Source organism: Narcine bancroftii, chromosome 7 (assembly GCF_036971445.1).
Source record: "Narcine bancroftii isolate sNarBan1 chromosome 7, sNarBan1.hap1, whole genome shotgun sequence".
Classification (NCBI taxonomy): Eukaryota; Metazoa; Chordata; class Chondrichthyes; order Torpediniformes; family Narcinidae; genus Narcine; species Narcine bancroftii.
In genome coordinates this window covers 150,113,119-150,129,350 of record NC_091475.1, presented here as the reverse complement: position 1 = coordinate 150,129,350, position 16,232 = coordinate 150,113,119, and the positions used below count along the sequence as shown (strand labels likewise).

Sequence of the window (16,232 nt, the reverse complement as noted above, 5' to 3'; positions counted from 1 at the left end):
ATGCCATTCCAAAAATTGTACAACATCCTCAAAAGTGGCATCCCTTCCAGAAACATTTTAAGTTCTGCAACTTTGGTCCTCCATAAGTCCTTCAGCTTATAAGATAATTTGTTGACAATAATTGATAAATTAGCAAGCAAATTCAGCTCTTGCAAATATACCCTACTTCCCATTGTGTTACAACATCCTCTCAGAAAAAGTGCAAATACTTGTAAATCCTTTGCATCCTCTGATTTTATTGATGACCAAGAAAGAATCTTGTCGATGTGGACCCTTGCGATTTTATGTTTGTCGCCATAATGATGATGCAATCATTTCTTTGCCCTTTTAAAACCTTGGTCTGGATCCATATATTGGCAACTTTTGACGAATTCCTTCGCCTGTCCTCCAGTATACTGTTCCAGGTAATACAAATGATCTTTGGCATTTTTAGTATTACTTTCAAAGTGATATTCAAAGGAATTTATGAACGTAAGATATTGTAATGGATCTCCATTTAAAAACTGGAATTTCCCTCTTGTTGCTGTGCTAACATAGTAGAAATTTAATTTTGTTTTGCTTTGAGTGATAATATATTAATCTTGTCCACCATGGCTTTGGACTGGTCATCTTGTTGTGGATGGAGCTGGCTGAACTTGAACTGATGTCATAGGTGTTGCACCGTGATATGTAAGGGATGGCATTGATGGGGTTCCTTGGTATGTAAATGATGGCATTGGTGGAGATTTTTGACTTCTCGCTGGTTCTTCAGCAACACGAAGAGACATCAGTTGTTGAGTATGATCAACTCACATGGTTGAACTTGGTTGAAATGCTCTCCTTTCAGGAAGATTCATAAATTGTGCGCTTGGAAAAGATTGAATGTCGGTAGCCGTTTCCATCGGGTTTGTCATTGACATTCGAGCACTAGCTGCTCAACCCACGGTTCCTTGCTCGAGTAGACTTGATTCTTGTGGCCGCGGTACCCATTGACCTGCTGGAATGTTACACAATTCCCCTTTGGGTATTTCACTTTGAGTGATAGATTTTGCAGAAGCCTAAGATAATGCTTTTACTTTGGCCTTGTTGTTCAAGCTCTCGTCTTTTCTTTTGTGTATTCAATAATCTTTTTTGTTCTTCTCTAGCTTCATTTGCTGATTCATCATTTCAGCTTCCTTATCTTCTAAAGCATGTCTTTTCTGAAACCACTTACATTGTGCACATATTAGCCAAGTCTGCTTGTGTCTTAGCATGCATTGCTGATAAGCTTGAAGCACGCGAAGCTGTACTTACTCTAGATACCTTTGATGATCTTCTGTGCTCATAACCTTAGAAATACGATCATCAGGATTAACATCTGAACTTTCAGATACCACTGATTGAGTCTCTGTTTTCAGCATTTTGCTCATTACAGCACCAATGTGGCTTTGCAATGTACGTTCATCTGTTTCAGTTCCACTAACCTGTAAACCAGCTAATAAGGTCTGCAGTGCCTTATTGGAGTCTTCTTCTTGCTTGGTAGTTGAAGCCACTTCTTCAGTGGTGGCTGGCTCCAATCTCCTGCCAAGCCTTGTCAATCCGTCATTCTGGCTCAACTCACGATCAAACAGTTTTTTGAGAGGAGCTGTTTGTTTGAGGTCTCTAGCCCAATGAGACGTCTTATCCATTTTCAGCTCTTCACACTGCAGCCTGTCTTTTCCTGATTCCTCGGAACTGTAAACAAATTTGTATCTTGTGTGGTCCCTTTAAGAGGATTTCTCTCACTGAAGTCTTTGCATTCTTCCAAAACTGGCTTCCATATCTCTGGTTGTTTTCAAAACATTTTCTGCGCTTCCTGCCAATTCTCTGGCTCTGAGCAATGGCTTTGGTCCTATCTTATCTTCCCAAGGCCACAGGTGTCTGCAGTCAGACATCAGCTGGTAGACATTTTCTTACAGACTACTCAATTTTAAATCTGGTTGTAAATTCTCTCAGCAAATTTCTACATTTCTTTTTTTCCAAACAAAGTTCACAATTTTACATTTCTTTGAATAAGAATGTAGACGACACTTTACAATCTCTCTCATTTCAAAACATATCATCTTCACAGAAATGTAAGTGACAATATTCTAAATTACTATCTTATTAATCCAATAAAACAAACTTCATAATTACAGCTCTAAGTAGCTTTAATTTGTTGATTATAAATGGATAAACATTTTCCATAACTTTGTATCAAGATTTTTCATAACGATGAATAAACAAAGCATTTAAATATATTTAAAGACATAATGATATAAAATGATAATAAGATATAATTAATAGATAATTAAGATGAATTCAAAGTATTTTGATGGCATGGTTCTTCGAAGAATGAAAGCAAATGCCCCATATGCCCAGATATTACAACATATGAGGTCATAGTAACTATGATTACAGTACAATGAACAATTTTTCTTAAAGGGACAGACATAAAATTAACAAAGAAGTAAAAACACAAGGTTTTAAACCTTTACAGGGAGATCTCCACTATTGCAGCAGATGTAGCCAAGGTGCTCAATGAAGCGATCTCCGAGTCCACCACCAGTGTCTCCGATGTAGAAGGGAGCACTGGATGCAGAAGATGACTCCTGCAGATTCACAAGTGAAGTGTTGCTTCACTTGGAATAACTGAGGGAGGAGTGGCAGTGAGGGAGGGGGTGTGGGCAAAAGTGTAGCATTTCTTGTGGTTACAGGGGGAGGTATCAAGGGGGCAATTGGTGGGAAGGAAGGCGAGGACTAGGGAGTCACGGACTTTGTTTCAGATTCCAGCGCTTGCCGTTTTATTGTTGGAAGTCGGCCTGAGGCAGAAATGAGCATTCGGAATGTAGGCGTTTTTAAAAGGCGTCCCAATTTGAGGGTTGCACCCACCCACTTTCTGAGCAGAAGAAATGGCAACACTTTCTGATAAATAGACGAAAAGAGCATTTTATTATCACGTCTCTCGGTCAGGAGCTGCAACGAATTCGACGGCTTCCCAGCGCCCGCCTCCCAAAAGTCCGCTACCAAAGCACTGGCCACATTGTAACATTCATTGGTGTCCCTTAAATATCTCAGGAGAATCGCATCGAGACAGTAAAGCGCTCCCGGTTTTATTGTGGGAGGGAGGGGGGTCGGGGAATGCATCCTGGACGCATTTACTCCTCGCAGCCACCTTGAAGTAATCCTAAACCTGTGAGTGAATGTCAACACCACCTCCCTCTTCTCCGATGGGTGGTGCCACGTCAGGAACTTGTCGGGGAAACTGCGACCTTTATCTCCTATGTGAACCGAACGGTTGGCGAGGGCGCCGGGCAGGCCGATTCCCCCGGCGCTGCGGATCGCAGCCCTTCCAAGAGGACCTGCTTTCCCCATTCTTTGACGGAGCGCGTTTGAGATTTGCTGTCGCCCCAAGGTTTAGATTATGCGGCCACACGATGCGCCGAAGTTGGTGCCGACGGCTCTCCTTAGCTGCTTCCGTTAGTGTCATGTTCACCACGTACTTGACTGTGCGGGAGTTCTTTCGAGTGAGTCGGACGTACGGCTGGCAGGAAGGAGTCGGGGCTCGAAGCTCTGCGCCGAGGGTGACGGTGCTCATCTGGTGGCCTCCGTTCGGCAGGGAACCCAAGTTCGCCAATTGCGAGGCTCTCTCCAACATCAACGGCTGCCACTTGACCACAGACCGGCGGCTGTACCCGGTTTCGCAGGCGGTGATCATCCATCACCGAGATTTGGAACGTAACCTCCATGCCCTGCCCTCGGGACGGAGACTTCTTTCTCAGAGATGGGTGTGGATGAATTTCGAGTCTCCCACTCACTCTTCCCGGCTCGAGGGACTGGACGGCATCTTCAACTGGACCATGACTTACAGACGTGGGTCTGACCTCTTCATTCCTTACGGGTACCTCTATCCCAGAGAGAAGAGCCGCAGGGTCGTGGTGCCCAAGAAAACGAAACTGGTCGCCTGGGTCCTGAGCAACTGGAATGATGAGCACGCACGGGTTAAATATTACAACCAGCTCAAGAAGTATGTGGACATTGACGTGTATGGAAGGTCTGGGCTGGATCTGAAAAACGACAACGTGGTCCAAACCGTCTCGCCGTATAAGTTTTATCTGGCTTTCGAAAATTCGCAGCATGTGGATTACATTACCGAAAAACTCTGGAGGAACGCTTTTTTATCCGGCGCCGTGCCCGTGGTTTTGGGACCCAGCAGAGCCAACTATGAGCTGTTCATCCCGGCCGATTCTTTCATTCATGTCGAGGATTTTTCCACTCCCAGGAAGCTGGCCAAGTATTTGATGTATTTGGATGAAAACAGGGCACGATATGAACAATATTTCCAGTGGAAAAGGCACTACAATGTGCACCTGACAAAGTTTTGGGGCGAGCAGTACTGCAAAGTCTGCGAGGCGGTCCAAAGGGCTGGGAAGCAACACAAGGTCATCTCAAATCTGGACGCTTGGTTTCAGTGATTGTGCTGGGCAGGTGGCATCTTTCTGATGGCGGGTAGTACTGTTCATTGTCAATATGCACTGGTATTGCTGAACCAAACTTATGGATGTTTCTTCCCAAAGACCATAGTTCTTTCAGTTCACATTATTTAATTATGAAGAAGACTAATGAAGTACTGAAGTTAAGGCCAACGTTTATTTTTTTTTTAAAACTAGAAATGATTGCTGAAAAATGACCACAAAATATTGACTTCACAACGAAGATACATCATGTTGTTAATATCCAGTAAGGTCCTTGATGAAATGAATTGGCGTGAGCAGGTCTGTCTAGTTCACTGCAGAGGAAAATTTCGGGAATTTCTTCCCACCCCTCCATTTGCCACAGGTTTGGCAGGGTGCAGCTCAAATGCAAGCTGCAAGTATTGTGTTGCCATGCATTGCTGCTGCCGGACACTAATTTTGTTTAAAAATAAACTTGGGAGCATTTCTGAATTTCATATACAGCCAGGAGCTGTAGAAGCTTGCATTTTGCTACAATTTCTATCCTCATGGATATTGTTTGACATATGTGTCATAAAGGTACTGCACCAACTGTATTCTCTATTATTAATTTATAAAATAGGAACTTGTGGTTTACATACACTGCCCCATGGGTTTCTGCAAATTACAAGATGATATGTGCAGCTTTGCCACAAATCATGCTTCATCCAGTATTTTTTTTTCCTGTGATTCTGGATTGAACTTAGTAAATCATGAAATTAATAGAATTATTCCATTTCAGCCACTTAAAGCTGGGAAGTAATTCATGTAATTACAGATCATGTTAGTTATTTATTTTGTCAAGACAATTAAAACATCCAAAGGCGACATCCTTTTACTATTTTCACCAATTATTGAGGGTGCGACAGCTTTGCATTGTAAAAAGTGTTGCTTTCCAACTTGAGCAAGTGCGTGAAGAAAAAAAAAACTACTCTTCAAATTAATTATATCTGTTGGCTTAATGACACTCCGGTGATTATTATAAAATGATAATATTATAAAAGTGTTTTGATTACTGGTGCTAAAAAAACATACTGCTTTCTGTTATTTTATAACATTAGGATATTTATCGGCATTTCATGTTGTGAAGTAAATGAATTGCAGTCTACTTTAGATTAGGTAACCTGTGCCAGTCACTGGGAAAACAGTTTCAGATTAATATTGTATTGGGACAATTGGTCTGAACAAGATTTTTAAGTAGAGTTGCACTAAGAATAGATTTCATCCCTTGTAGAAATACTAATATAAACAGTTATTTATTACACCCTTGAGACTTTTGAGGCCTGATTTCAATGCAGTTTTACTAGCTCACATGTTTGTAATGTTTCTTTTTCAAAGATGTCCCTCCCTATAAAATGTTTTTAAATCAAATGTTAATTTGATTAGAGTTTAGCATTTTGGTTTTATAATGCATTTAGTTCTTGTAATAAAAAGAATGTTGCCTTTATATCATTCCTACATAGTTTTCATTTCTTATGATGAAGTAAAATCTAGAATTTGCTAACCATCCTTGAAAGAAATGCCCTTTTTATTTGTGGCAGTATAGACAATTTAAAAAACTAAAATGTTAGACATAGAATTTTGTAAATGAAATTGTGACTGACCACTTGAACGTTCTAAAATCTAGGTGTTACTTGTTCCATTCATTGCTGAAAGCTGAATAAACAGTTGACCTGGCACTTAAAACACAGACTGGTAATTCAAAAAAAGTTTTTAAAAAATATTTTATTTAATCAACATATATAAGATCAAATAATTGAGAATAATATACAAAATTACATAACAGAATGTTAACAAATATATTTTGAAACGATATAAAAAATCTAAAAACTAAAAAAAAACTAAAACTAAAACCTCTTCCACCCTCTCCCCCCAAAAAAAACCTATTATAATCTCAGAACTAAAATACAAAATATTTCATTTTTAAAAAATCACAATTAATTAATTTGGATTGGATCAGCTGATACTCAGAGACCTCAAAGACATCACAAAATCATTATATTATTTCTTCAGGGAAAACCATGGAATAGGAACAATATGAAAATAAATTTTATAATTTTAATTTCATAAATCCAGTTTACAGACCCCAAATTTGGAAAAATAAAAATATTTGTTCCTCAAATTATATGTATTTTTCTCTAATGGAATACAATGCTTTTTTAAAAAAAAAATATGGTATCATAAGGGAATTTCCAAATTGGGAGATCATTATGACAATAATAGATTGATCAATTAATGCTTAATTAATACATTATTTTGTTATTTTCAGTTGAGGGCTTATTTAAGAGAGAAATTAGGACCAGAAAAATGATTTTAAAAGAGTTATCAAATTTGGAAAAAATTATGATTGGTGAAATGATTAAAAAGTTTATTTCAATTGTATACATATTATCTGCAAGAACAGATGCCTAAAGTAGGTTTGTTCAATTCAAAAGAAGAATGGGAACGAGATTTAGATATCACCATAAAACAACAAGATAGGCAAAATTTGTGTAAAGAAGTTATGACAAATACTATTAACGTACAATATAGATACTTCATTATAATTGTTTGCGTCAATTGTATATTACTCCTCAGAAATTAAATAGTTGGAAATCGAATTTATCAGATCAATGTTTTAGATGTGGAACAGAAATCGGAACTTTTTAAAATTCTACGTGGTCTTGTACAATGGTCAATCTATTTTGGCGTTTCTATTCAGAAACTTTTACAACAGATAATGGGGATTGGATTTTCCTCTAAATCCTGAATTATTCTTGTTTGGTAACTTTGAAAGTGTCGCCCCCTGAATTGTGGTTATCATATTCTGAATTTAAATTTGTTAAGTTGGCTTTAGTAATAGCAGGGAAATATGTCACTGTAACAAGGCAATCTAACATCTCACTAACTTTAGAAAGGTGGCATGCTGAAGTTCAAAGTTGTATTCCATTTATAACCATATAACCGTTTACAGCACAGAAACAGGCCATGTCGGTCCTTCAAGTCTGTATCGGTTCACTTGAACAACTCCACTAGCTCCTCCGCAAACTCCATTAGAGAAAATTACGTATAATTTGAGGGTCAAGAAAAGTTCCATGAAAATATTTGTGATGAGAGTTATCCCATTGAATATGCTATGGTCATTTTCTTACCATGCTAAATGGAAGTAATGCTTTATTAATTATACTCAGTGTTGTTTACCCACTGTAGAATACTAAGAAAAAAATTCCTTTAAACTGCCTGCAGATCTTACAGCATTTGTTAGGATATCTTGAATGCTGCAGAATATATTTACAAGCTTCAAAATAAAGTAAATAGTTAAAGAGGATTACTGTAGAGAAAGTAGCTAAAAAATGAAATGGTAATGTTTGTGAAGCCACCTAGTTAATTTAGAAAATAAATATTTATTAACATTTTAGCTGAAGCTTACTTTTGTCTCTGTTCATTCTGAACCTCAGGTGTTATCTACACAGAGTTCTCTCAGTAACTGGGTAATTTTCTCTGTGTGCTCTGGTTTCCAAAGATGTGATGATACATTATTGTAAAAAAAAATTATCAAAGTGCAGTTGATGGGCATGTGCGATAGAGATTTGGAGTAAAGCGAAATAAGGTGAGGTGATATTGACGAATAGGATTTCCTCCTTGGGAGCCAGCATGGAATTGATGGATTGAATGTTCTGTGTCATTGCAAGATATTTTGATGTAAGAATTCATACTTTTGTACTTTTTTCATGGTTTTAACTATCAAATAAACACCTTTCCCAAAGACATTGTATTTTTTGAGGTTTTCTTTGTTTTAATTTACTTAAATTGTGATCCACTGCGGAAAAGACAAATTGTTCGGAATTGACTAATTTCAGTGATGGAGCGGGATAAAGAAAAAAATGAACCAAAAGAAATGCTTTCACATTCAGTGAAGGCAGGGTAAAGATAATATAAATTGCTAACCATCCAATCACTAACTGAATTAACCCATGTATACAGATTGGGTGGGCTAATTTCTCACTGCACATCCCACAGGCTCAGACCAACAGATTTGCGCATCTGGATAAAGCAAAGATCGAGTTCAACAGTGAAATTCAATCCAGAGACCATATGGTTGATTACCTTGATTGAGCACATTCTCCAGGCTCACATACAAATAAATAAAGTTTTTTTTGAATTTGCTATAAGAATTCTGATCCTGATTATGGAGTTCCCACAATATATGTTCCAGGATTTTAACCTGGTAATGATGGTTGAAGGATGATGCTTGTCTGCAACATAATGGTTACTAACCTGGAGATGGTATTCTCATGAGGATATACCTTTGGCTTTTTCAGTGGTGGTATTTCAGGGGTGGAGAAGGGTACCCCAGTAACTGCAACAAGCAGCCCAGCATGTAGAACCCCAGAGGCCAACAAAGGCCGGCAGCCACCGTTGACCTGAATATTGATGGGTGGCAGTATTAAACTGCTATGGTGTAGAGCCTTAATAGCACATACTGCAGTCACAATAATTAAATGCAGGGTCATGATCTAAAATTTTGACCATCCTTCTGCTTCCACAGATGGTGCCTGATACTGAGGTCCTCCAATAGTTTGTTTTTTGCTTCTGATTATACTGCCTGTAGTCACCAGAAATCACTGATGGTGATAATTGAGTATTAGAAGTACAAATCCCTCCAAATTAATTAATTTGAAGCTGTGTGCATCAGATATGTGGTAACTATTCCTTCAAGAGTCTTAACTTCATACTTGTACCATTACCTGAATGTAATAGACAGAGCAATAGAGGTTTGCCCTAATTTGAGAACAAGTACCTCTGTCTCTGTGTTATGGTTTTGATATTTCCATTATAAATAGGCTATATAAAAGCTCATTTTCATTAGTGTCACTTTACATGAAAAAGATTTATCAAATTTGAGATCCTACTTGAAGGACAAATTGGGAAGCAGTCTGAGTTTGCCAGAGGGAAGTAACTTTGAATATGTGATTACAGATACAATGATAATCAAAAGATTTATAACAAATATGTATATTAAGGAGAATGAGGAAACAAATGGTAAAACTAAACAAAAATGGGAACAAGATTTAAATATAAAGATAAAAAAGGAAACATGGTAGAAGTTATGTTCTGGAACGATGAGAAATACAATAAATACGAGGTTACGTATGATACAATATAACTGGATACACAGGCTATACATTACACCTCAAAAGTTAAATAAATGGGACCCAACAGTATCTGATAGATGTTTTCGATGTAAAAAAGAAATGGGAACAACAATTCATGCAATCTGGACATGTGAGAAAGTAGAAAAATTTTGGGAAGATCTAAATCAGATATTAAATAAAATTACAGAAAACAATATACCAAAGAATCCATAGGGATTAAGATTACTAAAAAACATAAAGATTTGTTTAGGACTAATTTTTTCCCTCTATTGGACCTGATCGGCAGTTTACTTACCAATTGGTCACCATTATCCCTATCCATGATAGGCCGAATTAATGCTATTAAGATGATGATCTTACCTAAATTTTTATATATATTCCAAGCTATACCTATTTTTGTTCCTAAATCTTTTTTTGATAAGGTCGATTCTAAATTGTCCTCGTATATCTGGCAAAACAAGAATCCTAGATTGGGGAAAAAATATTTACAGAAATCTAAACTAGAGGGAGGGTTGGCATTACCCAACTTTAGAATTTATTACTGGGCAATTAATATTAGTTACTTAAGGTATTGGTTGAATTATTCAGAATCATCTCTAAATCCCCATTGGGTAAATTTAGAAATTAAACCGATACAAAATTTTTCAATTAGCTCTATTTTGGGAGCTGCTCTCCCTTTTACTCTTACTAAATTATATAAACAAATTGATAATCCAATGGCTAAACATACACTACGTATATGGTTTCAATTCCGGAGATTTTTTGGCCTAAGTCATTTTATCTTGGAAACTCCTATTGTACTAAATTTCCTTTTTCATCCCTCTCTAATTGATCAAGCTTATTTACTCTGGAAAGTTAAAGGTATAACATGCTTTTCAGATTTATTCTTGGATAACTCTTTCATGTCATTTGAACAATTATCCATGAAATATGATTTACCTCGATCTCATTTCTTTCGATATTTGCAGATTAGGAGTTTCTTAGTTTCGACTTTACCCTCTTTTCCCAATCGGGAGACTACGACTGTTTTAGAGGATATACTATATTCAAAATTCCCTCCAAAAGGTGTGATATCTAAATTATATAATATAATTACAAAAATAAATTCTGGGACTTTTGAAAAGTTTAAAAATGATTGGGAAAGAGAACTCAACCTTCATATTTCTAATGAAAATTGGAATAAAATTCTGTGACTGGTAAACTCTTCTTCTCTATGTGCAAAACATTCACTAATACAGTTTAAAGTTGTTCATAGAGCTCATATGTCTAAAGATAAACTCCATCGCTTTTATTCTCATATCAATCCTATATGTGATAAATGTCAATTGGAAATAGCTTCCCTTACACATATGTTTTGGTCCTGTCCCTCTTTACAGAATTATTGGAAGGAAATTTTTTCCATTATATCTACTGTTTTGAATATTGATTTACAACCACATCCCATTACTGCAATTTTTGGATTACCTATGATAGATTTGACTTATTTATCTCTTCCTGCGGATCGTATGATTGCTTTTCTTACACTAATGGCTAGAAGATCTATACTATTAAATTGGAAAGAGGTAAATCCTCCCACTGCTTTCCAATGGTTTACCCAAACTATACTATGTTTAAATTTAGAGAAAATTAGAAACTCTGTCTATGAATCCCCTTCTAAGTTTGAGTTAACCTGGCGACCATTTATTCAATATTTTCATTTGTGGTGAGTTGATCTGGCTCTGTTTTCTTTCTATGATTATGTATGATAATTGGGCTGTAAGATGAGATCGGAGTGATCGGCATGGTTTAGCTATATCTGTAAGTTTTTTTAAAAGTTTTTTTAAAAGTTTTTTTTAATTCAGATTTGTTTTTTCTTCTTTTTTGGGGTTTTTTTTCTCTTTTTTCATATATTGTTATTAATTATATCTTTTTTTTAGAGATAGTTCACACCCTAAACTGATCAAAAAAAATTTTTTTATGATATATTTTTATTCTGTAATATTATTGTTTAATATCTCTGTATTAATTCATTCCTTACTATGTATTTTTTTATATCTCTTTGAACTGTATGTGTTTATAAATTATAATAATAATAAAAAGATTGAAAAAGAAAGAAAGAATCCAGAGATCTTCCTCCTAAGTAACATAAAAAACAAAGAATTTGGAATTGATTTGGAGGATGCACAAAAAAGATTTGTTAAGATAGCTCTAGCCGTAGCAAAAAAATGTATTATGTCAACCTGGAAATTGGAAGATCATTTGAAAATACAACAATGGTATATAGAAATGAATAAATGTATTCCATTAGAAAAAATAACATATAGTTTAAGAAATAATATTGAAATATTTGAACAAATATGGGAGCCTTACATGAAACACAATAGCGAAAACCTACCGGGGACATTCACTACCTAAATTAACGGAAGGAGAAGGAAATGAAAAGAATTGACTCAGTGGAATTTCTTGTGTATTTTTATTGAATGACAACATTGTTTGACTGGTTTAATGTATCCTAGATTTTGTACTTTAAATGGACGGGAGAGGGGAGGTAGGGAGGGTGGGATGGGAGGAGGGAGGGGGGGAGAAAATGGCACTGTATATGTTTGAAAAGGAAAAAGTGTGTATCATGGTTAATGTGGTTTATGGTGTGAAAAATTTAAAAAAATTTTTAAAAAATTGGAAAAAATTATGATTGGTGAAATGATTAAAAAGTTTATTTCAATTGTATACATATTATTGCAAGAACAGATGCCTAAAGTAGGTTTGTTCGATTCAGGTATGCCTGTTTCTGTTTTCTATATCCAACTAGAATTGATCTGCTGGTATGAAGTTAATTAGAGAGTGAGAGAATGCTTCTGTTCCAGATATTCTTAATCTGTTTGCTTACATTGCTGAACACCATGACAAAAGATATCCTCAACACCCAAGTGATGTTCTTGATCTTGTTTGGATAAGAGGGCTCAAATATACAGTACATCATAATATTCAAAATTAGCACACCCACACAGTCAACAGATGTAATTGCACACGACTCACAAAATTAATAATGCAAGTGCAAATATTTAAAAAAAGCCTCAAGCTTCATCTGCTTTGGGTTTTGTATTCCATTGAAATTTAATGCATTTTAATTTAATTCTGTTACTACCATCAGTTATAATTTCTAGATACTAGATGCTAATGTTACAAAAGATTATTTAATGCTGACTGATGTGGCTAACATAGTTTCCTAGTGTTGAGGACAAGTGATTACAGATTTTACACTTAGAATTGCGCTGTAACTGATAGAAGGTTTGATTGCAAAAAACTAAAATCCCATTTCAAATTCATTGTGTTCTTGAATACAATTGTGTTAATAATTCATTAATCTCAGTGGCTGGAAAAAACGGGTCCAAAATTGCAGAATGCTTGAAAATTGGTAACAAGTGTGCCATCTCATCCCAGAGATTAAATGAGGATTGTGATGGGTCCTTATTACAAACCTTGTTTGCCAGCTGTAAATTGCAAGAAAATGGCAGGAGTGTCATGAAAATCACCAAACATTTTTTTCTGTTCTGTGAAAGGAAAAGAACAAGGGTATAAGGACAAGATCTCTTTGAGGCTCAATCAATAGCTCCAAAGATTAGAAGTTACCTGGCTTTTATTACCATAAACAGAAGGCATGTCTCATGTTGTTGACCCAAGACCCGAGCTTGTTCTGGGGGAGGGGTTATGGTGATCCAACCATACACATACAAACAGTATTAACAATGGTTTCACCACATTCATCCACTATTTGAAAAGAAGTCCAGTGGGGTAGTGAGTTCCATGTCCATAACAAATTCAGTCTGTCCGGTGGTCTTGTTCACCATTGTGACCATCGTAGCTCTGTCTGTGGCTCAGCTGTTGACTCCTGAATGGTCTGGTCGTGGTCGGTGGGTGGGGTGCCTGGCAACTGAACTGAGACAGTTGGGGCAGGGGTAGGGTCACATGAAATAAAGTGGATGATCATGGTGGGTGGATGTACTGGTTAGTCAGCCGGAGTTCCAGGTCTCCTGCGCACACCATGTCTGCCATTCAACCAGTGGGTTGGACTTATGGCTTCTCACATGCTTTCAGAGAAAGACTGGCCCTAGGGACATCAACCAGGATGGCAATGTGGTCCCTGATGCGGACTTCCTGTGTAAGGCAAACAACCATTCATGTGGGGTGGCATTGGTGATGATGCTCAGGAGGGACCAGATTATGTGGACCGCTTCAGGGAGGACCTCTTCCTGATGATAGCATTCTCCTTTCCACCTGGTCATTCCCTCGGGGGTTGTAGCTGGTGGTCCTGCTCCTAGCAGATATTGGTACAGCTTATCACTCATGAAGGAGGAACCCTGGTTGCTTTGAATATAGCAGGGGTATCCAAACAGGGTGAAGAGGTTGCACAAGGCCTTAATGACGGTGGCAGTGGTCATGTTCAGGCGGGGAATGGCAAGGGGGAAACGTGAGTACACATCAATAATGTCGACGAAGTACACGTTGTGGTTCAAAGAGGCCAGGAGCCCCTTGAAATCCATGCTCAGGTGCTCAGAGGTGTGGCTGGCCTTAATCAGGTGTGACTTGAGTGGCTGGTAGAAGAATGGTTTGCACTCCGCACAGACCTGGCAGTTTCTGGTCATCGTTCTGATATCTTCAACTGAATGGGGAGGTTGTGGGCTTTGACAAAATGGAAGAACCTGGTGACCCTGGGGTGGAAGAGATCATAATGGAAGGCTTGTAAACAGTTTATGTCCAGCTCTTAATCTTGTTGTTCTTGATTTTACACCACTGCTTGTTATTGAACATGAAAGCGACTGCACGTTGGCCAGTCAGCAGGGTAAATCGTTTGCCAGTAAAATAGTGGCTTCAGTGCTGTACCGCCTCATCGTTGGCCTGGGCCTCTTTCTTGATGGAGGAGTGCCGGAGGGTGCAGGAGAAAAATACTGGTTAAGTATGGCGGCCAGGGAAAAGTCAGATGCATCACTCCCCACCTGGAATGGGGTGGATTTGTCCACAGCGTGGATGACAACCTTGGCAATATCACCTTTGATGTGGCTGAAGGCCTTATGAGCCTCTGCTGACAAAGGAAAGGAGGTGGCTTTTACGAGAGGCAGGCCTTAACCACATAGTTGGGGACTTATTGGGCATAATAGGAGAAAAACCCCAGGCACCTTTTCAGGGCCTTGAGGCTGTGGGGAAGTGGGAGGTCCAACAGGGGTGCATGTGGTCAGGATCATTGCCAATAACTCCACGACGCAGCTGAGTATAACCAGGCATTATGTGTGGAAGACACATTTATCTTTGTTGTAGGTGAGGTTAAGGCTTTTGGCTGTCTAGAGGAATTTCTGGAGGTTGGTATCATGGTCCTGCAGATCACGGCCACAGATAGTGACATTTTCGAGTAGGGGAATGTGGCCAGTAGCCTGTGTTCATCCACAATTCAGTCTATCTTCCTCTGGAAGACAGAGACTCCACTGGTGACTCTGAGGGGTCCCTCAGAAAGTGGTAGAGGCAGCCACCTGCCTCGAACGCAGTATACTGGCAGTCCCCCAGGGAGATAGGGAGCTGCTGGTATGCTGAATTTAAATCAATGGTGGAAAATACCCGATATTGGGTGATTTTTGGGGGAAGAGGTAGCGTCAAGTTGCTTAAACCTGTTAATGGTCTGACTGTAGTCGATAACCATTTGGTGTTTGTCCCCACTCTTAGTCCCTGGAGACCTCAGGTAGTGGTGATTGGTGCTGGCTCTTCAATGATTCCCTCGGTCAGAAGCCGTCTCACCTCTGATTTGATAAATGTCCTGTTCCCTGCACTGTAATGCCTGTTCTTGGTGGCGATGGGCTTACAGTCAGGGGTGAGGTTGGTGAACAGAGGTGGGAGAAAATCCGGAAGGTGGAGTGCCCGCTGGTTGCACACAATGGATGGATCATGGATTGCTGGTTGGACACATTCGGAGGGAAGGACTGGCAGTTTAAAAAAAACTGTTGGTTGTAGACCATGGCGGGGTGGGGGGGAGGAGAATGGGGCCCATCATATTCCATGGAGATGCTCTTAAGGCAATGCTAAAAGTCCAACCCTAGTAGTACAGGTGTATAATACTGTAGCATCACAAGGAGTTTAAAGTTTTTGCACTCTGCGCCACAAACAATCTGTGTCACTAAGGAGCTGCTGCGGATCTCTGTCGGGTGGGACTTAGAGGCCATGGAGACTCTGTAATTCACTGGTTTCACCAAGAGGGAGTAACACTGCACCATGTCGGGGTGGATGAAGCTCTCTGTGCTCCCGCTATCGAACAGGCAGCTTGTCTTGCACCCATTTACCTCTATGTCCATCATTGACCTGGCGAGCTGATGAGGGCTGCTTTGGTCGAGCATTACTGAAGCCAGAGAAGCATTGCTGGCTGATTCGCTGGACTGCCTCATGGTCTGGTAAGATGGTGGCATCCAAGATGATGCACCCTATGGCACGCATGCGGTGCTGTTGTTCTTCATCAGAAGTGACATCATCCAAGATGACAGCAGCCCCCACTGCTTGGATTAGAAGGTTGCTTTGATTTGCTTACCTTTACGTAGTGTCCCTTCTTCCCACAGCCGGAACATACCACATCCTTTGCCAGGCAAGGCCTCCTGGGATGCTTCTTCAGGTG

The 16,232-nt window shown here is 38.7% G+C and overlaps 1 protein-coding gene across 1 annotated transcript; it reads left to right on the top strand.

Annotated features, from left to right (window-relative positions):
* The first annotated feature begins 3,110 nt into the window (after positions 1 to 3,110).
* LOC138739210 (4-galactosyl-N-acetylglucosaminide 3-alpha-L-fucosyltransferase 9-like) lies at positions 3,111 to 8,216 on the top strand. Its single transcript, XM_069890807.1, has one exon. It carries the CDS (start codon positions 3,180 to 3,182, stop codon positions 4,449 to 4,451), a length of 1,272 nt encoding a protein of 423 aa, XP_069746908.1. The 5' UTR covers positions 3,111 to 3,179; the 3' UTR covers positions 4,452 to 8,216.
* The last annotated feature ends 8,016 nt before the right edge of the window (positions 8,217 to 16,232 follow it).

Excerpts from the sequence above, each read along its gene's own strand:
- LOC138739210 (XM_069890807.1), top strand. The coding sequence starts at position 3,180 with ATGTCAACACCACCTCCCTCTTCTCCGATGGGTGGTGCCACGTCAGGA.